Here is an 11,309-nt window from a genome sequence, read left to right as displayed (position 1 = left end):
GTCCCAGCTACTTGGGAGGCTGAGGCAGGAGACTCGCTTGAGCCCAGGAGTTGGAGGTTGCCGTGAGTGTGATGCCATGGCACTCTACCCAGGGGGATAGCTTGAGGCTCCGTCTCAAAAAAAAAAAAAAAAAGAGTCTGCTTTGGCCAAAGTGTCCACTCTTCCACTGCCAGAGACCTGTGCTCAGATCCTGGTGATGGGAATTTTCACGCACACTATGTGGGCTCTACCTAATCTAGCTGCCACTAAACAGGCAAATGGCACAATTAAAATGATGGCTTGATTTTTTTTCAAATGCATGTTAGGAAAAGAAAAAAGAATATTACTTTCTCTAAGATATCAGTTCTGTTTCCACATTCAACATACAAATCCAGCCTTTGAATTATTCATGCTGGATCAATCAAAACTCCTGGTGCTAAAGACGTGCTGAGTCAGGCCTTCCTGCCACACTGGTCTGCCCCTTGGGGCTCCTTTCCCCTTCATTACCACCCCAAATCAAGGCACATTAAATAGGCTTCCAAGGTAATTGGGTGATTTGAGTTCACACTTCTAAAACTTATAAATATCTTTTTCAAGTAGTGCTATACAAGTACTTTGGGAGAGTAATTAAAGACCAAAAGATAGAATGCTAGAAGCCAGAAGAAAAAAACAATCAATGAAAGTGCTCTGCGATGAGCGCAGCTTTTTGACTCCACTGCCTAGGAATTCAAGTGCTACCTCCTCCACTAAATTAAAAGCTTTTTGAGAGCACAGAAGATGGTTTTTATTCTTTACTAGCAAAATGCTAGGCATTCGGGGGACTAAAAGGGACGGGCCTAACTGAACAAAAGAGCCAGAATTTATCAGTGAAACTAAGACGCAGGCATTTTTTTCCCTTTAAATTGGGGTACCTAATCTAGAATCCTGAGGAGCGCTAACAGGACGCTTGATGGGGTGCCCCCCAACATCTGCAGACTTGCTGCTTCAAAGCACCTGCTATTGTTTTATTCAGAGCATCAATACCGGCAACCCTAGCAACAAACACGCAAGGCCTTCATGTCCTTGAAGGAGCCTCCTAGGAATAACTGAAGAACCTTCCGCTGCCCTAGGGTCTGGCCGTCCCTGCAACAAGAATGTAATGAACACCAGTTACACTGAATTTGGGATGTGCCCAGCAGTCTTCTCTGAGTTCAAAGTGCCTAATCTCATTAGCTATCACACACCATGTCTAATCCGATGTTCAGACGCGTGTCTGCTATGTAATTGGGTTCAATGAGGATACCCAACAATACAGCAGGTGATGGTCCCATAGAGTTGTTCAGTGTCCTTGAAGAATCCATTAGCTAACTCCAGGACAGAGGGAAAGAAACAAAACCTTGTACATTTCCAATTATAGTCTGGAAAGCAAGGCAGATTCAAACTTGTGGGCACAATGGTATCACAGTTCAGCAATGGCACTAATGCTCCAGGGAATCCCACACAATAAGCTCTAGGTGCCATCTGTTCATTCGGTCAAGAATCATTTATTAACTAACTACTACTGAGTGCAGAGTGCTTGGTGGGAAACTGAGGCCAATGACGATTTAGTCCCTACCTTGAGGAAGCTCAGAACCTAGATGACTCTAATAAAAGAACATAGATCGACCTATTGCTTCTAAATACATAACTGACATTACTTTCTATTTGGGAAGCCCAAATTACTGACCATATATATATATATATTTTTTTTTTTTTTGAAATAGAGTCTCACTTTCTTGCCCCAGTAGAGCGGCCTGAGGTCATAGCTCACAGCAACCTCAAACCTTGGGCTCAAGCAATCCTCCTGCCTCAGCCTCCAGAGTAGCTGGGACTACAAGCAGCCATCACAACACTTGGCTACTTTTTTTTTTCTCAGCAGAGTCTCACTATGTTGCCCTCAGTAGAGTGCCATGACATCACAGCTCACAACCTCTAACTCTTGGGCTCAAGCAATTCTCTTGCCTCAGCCTCCCAAGTAGCTAGGACTACAGGCGCCAGCCACAATGCCCAGCTATTTTTTTTGCTGTAGTTGTCATTGTTGTTTTTAGCAGGTCCAGCCCAGGTTCAAACCCAACAGCCCCAGTTTGGCGCAGCAACCTCCAACTCCTGGGCTCAAGCGAGTCTCCTGCCTCAGCCTCCCAAGTAGCTGGGACCACAGGTGCCCACTGCGACACCTGGCTATTTTTTGGTTGCAGTTGTCGTTGTTTTGGTGGGCCCAGGCTGGATTTGAACCTGCCACCTTAGGTGTCTGTGGCTGGCGCCTTAGCCACTTGAGCCACAGGCGCTGAGCCATTGAGCTACTTTTAAAGATAGGGTCTTGCTCTCGCTCAGGTTGGTTCTGAACTCCTGAGCTCAGGTGATCCACTGGCCTCAGCCTCTCAGAGTACTAAGATTACAGGCGTGAGCCACTGCACTCAGCAATATTTCTTTATTCATTCATCCAAAAACATAATTCTGGCTCGGCGCCTGTGGCTCAACCGGCTAAGGCGCCAGCCACGTACACCTGAGGTGGCGGGTTCGAATCCCTAGCCCGGACCCGCCAAACAACAATGACGGCTGCAACCAAAAAATAGCCGGGCGTTGTGGCGGGCGCCTGTGGTCCCAGCTACTTGGGAGGCAGAGGCAGGAGACTCGCTTGAGCCCAGGAGTTGGAGGTTGCTGTGAGCGCGATGCCATGGCACTCTACCCAGGGGGATAGCTTGAGGCTCCGTCTCAAAAAAAAAAACAAACAAAAAAAAAAACAAAAACATAATTCTAATTCTACTTCATTCAGTCTTATCCCTTATGCTGCAGAGCAGTCCCTTACAATGCATTATATTCACTCAGGTCTCATCCATCACTGCGACCTCCCCAGGCCTTTATGCTGCCAGGTTGTTTAAGACAGAGAAAAGGGGGAATTTGCGATCGTTGACAGCCTGCTACAAGTCAGCCCTGTGCTAAATAAAAACCAAAGCAATTCATGTAATCCTCCCAACAATTCTTGAAAGTAGGCATTATTATCTCTCTCTACAGAGGGCAGAGACTGGGGCCCAGAGAGAAGTAAATGAGAGAATGGGTCAGTAGCAGAACGCTGGGTTTCCTGACCCAGAGGCTGTGTTCAGCCACAATAGGCTGCTCCGGAAGGATCCTGAGGCTGTAGGTCAAGTAGCATAGTCTGCATCCTGTGACTCCCCACTTGTTTAGCCATTTGCTGGATGTACAGTCTCAGGTATGGTATCCCGCGGCTTTGAGCCTAAGTCTCAAATTTCATCCTCCATAAAAAAGTGAGATAACTCCTACCCGCTGGAATTGCCAGGAGGATTCTGTCATGCCTGACACACAGTAAGCACTAAAAAAAAAAGCCTTAGAGATAATGATGCTGCTGCTGATAGTCCAAGATTAGAAGGAAGAAAATAATCATTTGAATTAGTACCTAACAGGCTGTCTGTTGGCAGCTGCAAATGCTCCCTGACAACTACAACCTTGAGAAAGATAACCCAATACCCCCAGGTGACTCTGGCTTTCAAGGATGCAGAATATTTTTGCTTTGCAGGTGAAAACCTTTTTTTTTTTTAAAGAGATGTTTCCTTTATAAATCCAGTTGGAGCTAGCTTGCTCAAACATGTTTTCAGAGGAAACTGGTAAAGCTCAAGTTTAAGACACTGGGCAGGATGTACTCTTATCTCCTAAAAGCAAGTGCTAGTTTATAGGTACCCTGGGATCCTTGAGAAAAGTAGGTGTTATCCCACTGCAACCCCATTGACCTAAGCATTTGGCTAATCAAGGAAGTGGTTTGGGAGGAAGTAAAGGACCCACATCCAGTTTAAAAGATATATTAGTGCTACAACATTTCAACATAATTATTATTTATTTAGACATCCCACAGGTGCCACAACCATGTAATTCCATGTTCTGTGAGGGCTCAGGAAATGACTGGGCTAATGCAGTTTAAACAAGCTATAACAGTCTCCCATACAGAGTGCCCACCCCCATCTATCTTTTCTTCAGGCATCTTAAACTATTTTTCAGTCATAGCCACACAACACACACTCCCAGTAGGAGGGCAGGGGAGCGCTCTGTGCATCCATTTACAAAAGAGGCCGCTAAAGCCCACAGACAGCGGGCTCCTTGTCTAAAGCTCACACGGGTATTCAGAATTGAATGGAATGATGGCAACAGAATCCACATCTTCCACTCTCGGCTCCAAACTCAGCCTGTTGAGCACTGAAGATGCTCAAATCACCCAAATCCACAGCACCCCAGGCTTTCTGGGTACTAAGACTGAGGTGCCTGTGGATAAGAAGATAGGGCTTAGACACCAGAACTGAGAGACATGACTGAAGGAGTCAGGCATTGAGCAGTGTCAGGGGGCAGATGAAAAAGAAAATGGTAGGAAAGGAAAGGAAGGTGTGAACCAACCCACACGTAGAAAGGAGTTCTTCAGGTTTTCTTTGTGTCCCTGGTGCCCACCTATGAACACTTCTCAGGAATCTAGGAATCTTGCTTGAGGGGTTTGAAGGTGAGAAGATGGTTGTCATGCACCTTTTCCTTAAGATACATTCCATACCTCCTCCCCTGGGGCCAGTACAGGTTCCTTCCCCCCTTCCCTGTCTATACACTACTCCTCATTCTCCTTGGTTTCAGGTTGTTTAATCAGCACAACCTGCAGTGGATCCCAGATATTGGAGCAAAGTTGGTAATCAATCTTGAGAATTACACATTTGAAATCGTCTGAACCTAAAAGTTAGACTTCAGTTCCATGAAGAGCAAAAGCAATACATGAGTGCACTACCAACAGCTGCCTCTGTAAGAAGTTTGAGCATTCCATTTCATTTTGTTTTCTTTTTTTTAATTGGCATGTTCTTATCTATTATTTATTTAGACATTAATTATTCCTTGGGCCTCCATAAATGATGCTGCACAGATCACCTGCTATTGTAGGTGCAATTTATTAACAAGCTACCTCCCCCTCACTCTGTCACCCTGACACCAACCCCTAGCCCCTCCTCTGAACACCTAGGAGATAACACAGGTCCTGAGAGACCAGACGCACCTCTGTCCAAACATCAGTGTGGACTTGGTCTCAGCCTCATTGAAGACAGAAGGAGAACAGCAAATGACAATGGTGGTTCTGCAGTTTCCACCCAGAGAATCTTGGAGAATCCGAGTCATCTTGCTGTCCCGGTATGGCACATGTGTTTTCTATTAGGAAAAGAAAATTGTTTTTGACAGCCCACTCAAAGTAAAGACACAAAGGCAAGCAAGTCAGGGTGGAGACTTTGAGCTTAGAAACATGAGTAAAACAAGAATTGTGGCCAGGTCTTGGAGTCTTGCCAAAGTTTAGGATGTCCATTCCCCAAGGTGGGTCATGGAAATTAGCATCATCAATCACTTTTCTTAATGTACTGGATCTCCCAGCAAGTGGCCATCCACAGCCAGGATCCTTCTATACTTTTAAAAACAGAAAAATAAGGAAATCTCTAAGGGGTGTGAGGAATGGACCATGAAGACCCAAGAGGCAGCTTCTCCTAATATGATTTAATAGACAGAGGCAGGATCACTTACTGTCCCTTCTGCTAAGGCAGAGATCACATTTCCAAGAGCAGACAAAGACTTATTGATATTTTTAGCTTCATCGAGAACAGCTCCCTCGGCACCAGTTTTGCTGACCTACCAGAGAGAAGAGAAAGCAGTGAGCTGCATAGGACACCAGAAGCACCAAGGAGGAAATTCAAATTCACACAAGACAGAAGGGGAGAGCCTTCCAGAAAGCAAGGAAAAATAAAAGTAGCTAAGAACCACATTGATGAAATCGTCCCTTGTGCGAGAGGCTGGGGATTCAGTCTCTCCTGCTATCATTTTCCTCTCAATTAGGTTTTAGTGAAATGGCTGAGATGCCTCCTGGGCTGGAGTTGCCGATGCCTCCCCAGGGGACATTGCTGCAGGGAAACCAGGCTCCAGGAGTGCTGTCCATGTAGGGAGGCTCAGGACCTGGGAGACTGAGCCACCGTCTCCACACCAGAGGGAGCTCACAGGGAAACCTTAAAGGAAAATGCTGTCCTGAGCCGTGGTGATGAGCACCCTGGGAACGTGTACGCTTTGAGCTCCAAGTTCAGGCAAATCACTGCAGGTGGAGGAGTTAGTGTTCCAGACTCCATTCCGTCCCTACTTACTCCCACACCAAGGAAAAAAGGAACGCTCTCCAAAAAGTGAAAAACTTGGAGAGACGCAAAACGTCAAGTACATATTACAATGTAAATTTGTCTGTTTTCCCCTGCAGCCAGAGAGACCATGTACAGTTCCTCCTCTGCTGTGTTATTGCTGGTAATTCCATATTTCCAGCATTAGCTATAGATAGAGGGCAGCTTCCAGATGCTAGGAAAAAAGGGAACTCGACATGATTCACGTCTCCGCTGGCTGGACAAGCGATGTGGGGTAAGCAGCTGCTCTCTGAAGAAAGGAAAGGGAGGAAATAATTTTAAACTGTGCAAAGATAGATTTCAATCACACATAAAGGAGAAACTCCTGACGACAGAGATGAATGCATGTCGGGGGTGGGGGAGTTTTTTCAAATAGGATAGATACTTATCTCTCAGAATTCTGTGTGCAGTACCTCTGCTTACAGACAGAAAACATGAAGGCAGTGGGTCACAAATAATAGCAGTCTATTCACACTGTGCGTCTTTAAAAAGTGCTTTCAATTTGAGCACCTTAACTCCATGAAACACACCAGGCAGGTACCATCTATCACCTTCCTTTTACAGACAAGAAAACTAAGCCTCAGAGATGTCAAATTGGCAGCCTAAAGGAAGAATGCCATTGAGGGGAGATAAGAACCGAAGCCCAGAGTTCTCTTCTACAAGATCATACTGACACATTCACGTGGCTACTTCTAGGGCAAAGGAAAACAGATGTGAACAGAAAAAACTATGCGAAGGACACAACTTTAAACACCTAATGTATCATTAGCAGTAACCACCAACACTGTGCAAAGATAAGCCTCCACCTCTATCTGCCGGCATTAAGTGGTTTTCATGTTTACTCAGGCTCCAGAAATTCATTTCAATGCTGGGCAAGATTGAAGGGGCCACTCTGGCTCTCTGCACAGAGCGTGCATGGCACAGTGCTAGCTGATCCTTGCTATTAATGGTCACTCCAGAACCAAACAACACCACTCCACTATTTTCATTCTGTTGGGTGTTTCACTAAAGTTACAAGCCCATAACAATAAAATTTTACACTCCAGACCAGGAACATCCGGATGATTTTCTGCTCATGGTTTTACAAATGCATGTGAGAGGACAACTCAAGTAACTATCACTTGTGTAGACATTGGTGGCCAGAACTTGGTGTGCAGGAACTCAGTGGTATGGTGCTGCTAAGTGTGGATCAATTACACAGCTAAGGGGGCTGACCAAGCTTCAGAGCAGGCCCTGATGGGGACAATCTGCACAATGTCAGTGATGATGGAAGCCAGAGGGTATTATGCACAAGGACTTGCTCTGTGCTGCTACGCAGAAGGGTCAGTGCCTTGGGCAACATCATAGAGCAAGGTGCATGGGGTATGACAGCAGAAAATTCCACTGGTGCTAAGGAAGTGAGGCTGGTAGGGGCAGGCTGGAGGTTCTGGGAAGATGGCCTCAGCCAGTGTCTACAGGAGCATGGGAGTGGAGACAGATGCCTAAAGAGAGTCCTGACAAAACCAGGGCAGGATCAGGGTTTGTGGTTAAAAGATCTAATGACCTAAAGGAACCAAGGCCACCCACATGGGACATGGTCAGGCCATGCCTATCGCCAGAACAACCAGGGGATGCAGGGAGAACCTTGGATTCCAGACCTTCTATCAGCAAAGTAATATACAGGCGCAGGACTGCCACATTCCAATGGCAGCGCTCTTTCCCAGCCTAGCTGAATCTGGTACAGCGGGATTTTCCCTTTTCTGAGAATTTCCTGCCCCTCCTACGTGTGCATATCTGCCTTTGCCCACCTAAGTCAGACCAGCACTCGCCTAATTTCACCATCAGGACCTACGAGGGATAAATCAGAGTTAGCATTCGAACCACCTGCCTGAAACACAAATAGGAAACTTCAGGCCTGGAAAAGCAAGCAGGGAAGAAAGGTTAAATTTAATAACACCTTGGCACAACATCAGAAACCTTAAAAGCTCTTTAAAACTAGGGAATAGAAAGGCATAAAAATTATACCATTGCAGTCTGAAGCAAATAAAAGGGGGAAATTATAGCTAATACAAATAAAGAACCAATTACCTTTTCGCTCCCAGCCAAATCAACCAAATAAAGCTTCCCACTGAGTTTTTTTTCAGTCTCTACATTCTCTTGTTTAATATTAATCAGGAAGATACTGTGACTTCTAGAGCTGTGTTCATTCATGTCTGAAAAGGAAAATAGTTTACTGCTCTACAAAGAACATGGAGATTTAGCTGGAAAACCTCCTGTCTAAAAAGGACATAAAATCATGCTTAATAGTTTTATTTCTTTGAAGTATGTCCAGCCAATTTAAAAAATTATACGAGACCATTATTTCTTATTAAAAACAATGTTCATTCTAGAAATAAAAGATTTTAAATGTCTTCAAGTAGTAAAGGATATAATCTAAAAATCTTAGTCAACAGTTTTAAGATAACAGATTCTGTAACTCTGAGTGAACCCCCCCCCCTTCCAATCCTCAAAACCCTACTCCAGTCTCTTTCCTTGAAGAACTCACAGCTTCCTTCCCGGGTTCCCTTTAAATTCCTCAGATTTTAGCATCATGCTGTGTATCTGATGTATTCAATATTAGCCGTGTGTGTAAGTCCTGCCTTATCAGTAACATCATAAGCTTTCTTAAGGAAAGACTAAGACTTTCTTAAGGAAGGATTAAGACATACATTTCTTCTATAACCCATGCTAACTTCAGAGGACTCGAAGATTATCTAAGCTTTATTAGGATGGGGTACTGGAAATAAAAATCCTTTCAAGCCCTGGTCTTTGTCCACCAGGCAGACAGAGACCCCAGTGACTGTCTTATTCAGCCCTTAGCAGCAATTATTCTCAATACATCTTACCAGATTATATATAAAAATATCTCAAGATTCCATTTTTTAAAAAACTGTTAAAACTAATAAATGAATTCAGCAAAGCTTCAGGATAGAACGTGAACATGTAAAAATCAGTTACATTTCTATATAACAACAAAACATCCAAGAAAGAAATTCAAAAAATAATTTAATTTATAATCACAGCATAAAGAATAAAATACTTAGGATATAAACTTAGCCTTGGAACAGAAAGTCTTGTTAACTGAAAACTACAAGGCTAAATGATACTAGACACAGATTAGAAGATTTACTATGTTAACCTATCACTACCACTCAAAGCTACCTACAGATTCAGTGCAATCTCTATCACAATTTCAATGATGTTTTCAAAAATATTAAAATCCAGCTGGGCACAGTGGCTCATGCCTATAATCCCACCACTCTGGGAGGCCGAGGTGGGTAGATTGCCTGTGCTCAGGCGTTTGAGACCAGCCTGAGCAACAGTGAGACCTTGACTCTAAAACTAGCCGGCATTGTGGTGGGCACCTATAGTCCCGGCTACTCAGGAGGCTGAGGCAAAAGGATCACTTGAACCTAAAAGTTTGAGTGAGCTATGAAGCCATGGCATTCTACCAAGGGTGACAAAGTGAGTCTCTGTCTCAAAAAAAAAAAAAAAATTAAAATCCATTCTAAAGCTTATATGGAATCTCAAAGAATCCCAAGTAACCAAAACAATCTTGAAAATAGGAACAAAGTTGAAGGTTTCACATTTAATGATTTCAAAAGTTACTATAAAGCCACAGTAATCAAAATAGTGTAGAATTGGCATAAGAAAGACATTTAAACCAATAGAATAAGGGCCCAGAAAGGAACCCTAACATATATGGTCAAATAATTTTCGACAAGAGTGTCAAGACCATTCAATGGGGGAAAGAACAGTCTTTTCAACGGTGTTGGAGAAACTAAATATCTACATGCAAAAAATAATGAAGTTGGACTTTTACCTTAGACGATATGCAAAAATTAACTCAAAAAGAATCAGAGACCGAAACTTAAAATCTAAAACTATAAAACTCTTAGAAGAAACATCAAAGAAAGCTTCATGACATTGGATTTGGCAGTGGGTTTTCTGAATGTGAAAATAAAAGCCCAAGCAACAAAATGAAAAATAGATACTTCACCAAAATTAAAAACCTTTGTGCATCAAAAGATATTACGAACATGACAAAAAGGCAGCCTATGGAATGGGAGAAAATATTTGCAAATTATATTATCTGCTAAAGGATTGATATCCAGACTATATACAGAACGCCTACAAATTAGCAACAAAAAACTCAAAAACCCGATTTAAAAAATGAGTAAAAAACCTAAATAGCTATTTCTCAATGGTCTATAAACACATGAAAAGATGCTCAACATCACAAATCATTAGGAAAATGCAAATTAAAACTATAATGACAGCCCTTCACACCCATTAGGATGGCTATTATCAAAAAATAAAATAACAAGTTGGTAAGGATGTGGAGAAACTCTTGTGCACTATTCTTAGGAATGTACATGGCATAGTTGCTATGGAAAACAGTACTGCGGTTCCTCACAAAATTGAAAGTGCAATCATCACCGAAGGATCCAGCAATTCTGCCTCTGCGTATATACCCAAAAGAATTAAGATTCTTTAAAATTCAGGAACTCAAACGGACATTTGTACACTCATGTTCATAGTAGCCACAAGTGGAAGCAACCCAAGTGCCTTTTGATAGATAAGTGAATAAACAAAAGCCTCTGTGTGTGTGTGTGTGTGTGTGTGCCCATAAAAGAATATTATTTACCCTTAGGAAGGAAGGACACACACTGCAATGAGGATGAAACTTGAGGAAATTGCGCTAAGTGAAATAAGCAAGTCCCAGAAGGGCAAAGTATGATTCCACTTACGTAGGGACCTAGCGTAGTCAAACTCATACAAACAGACAGTACAATGGTGGCTGGAGAAGGAGGGAGAGTTAGTGCTTAACAGGTACAAAGCTTCAGAAGACGGTGAAGTTCTGGACACAGACGGTGGTGATGTTGCACACAATGTGATGTACTTAATGTCACAGAACTGGACATTTAAAAATGGCTTAAAAGGTAAACTTTGTGTATATTTTAAGAGAATGACAACAAAAATCTTACCAGAATGTTAAGAATAATAACAATGTTCTGAAGCAGCAGTTCTAAGCCATGGGACCAAAATGGGTTGCCAGATATACCATAAATAATTTTAGACTAAAAATAGCTTTAAAAACCGAATGAATGGCTC

At 43.0% G+C, this 11,309-nt stretch overlaps 1 protein-coding gene across 2 annotated transcripts in view; it reads right to left on the bottom strand.

Moving 5' to 3' along the window:
• KIF5C (kinesin family member 5C) overlaps window positions 1–11,309 on the bottom strand; it is a 142,130-nt gene that overhangs the window by 53,765 nt on the left and 77,056 nt on the right. For both annotated transcript variants that reach the window (XM_012807127.1, XM_023515032.1), the window contains 3 exons: window positions 8,244–8,368; window positions 5,542–5,646; window positions 5,030–5,178 (listed from right to left, as the gene is read on the bottom strand). In XM_012807127.1, the coding sequence (XP_012662581.1) occupies window positions 5,030–5,178; window positions 5,542–5,646; window positions 8,244–8,368 (379 nt within the window). The remainder of the gene's footprint in view (window positions 1–5,029; window positions 5,179–5,541; window positions 5,647–8,243; window positions 8,369–11,309) is intronic.

This window comes from Otolemur garnettii, unplaced genomic scaffold (assembly GCF_000181295.1).
Source record: "Otolemur garnettii isolate 467f Iridium unplaced genomic scaffold, OtoGar3 scaffold00064, whole genome shotgun sequence".
NCBI classification, from domain to species: domain Eukaryota; kingdom Metazoa; phylum Chordata; class Mammalia; order Primates; family Galagidae; genus Otolemur; species Otolemur garnettii.
Note: the sequence above shows the minus strand (reverse complement) of the source record. Positions and strands in the feature narration are given on the sequence as shown.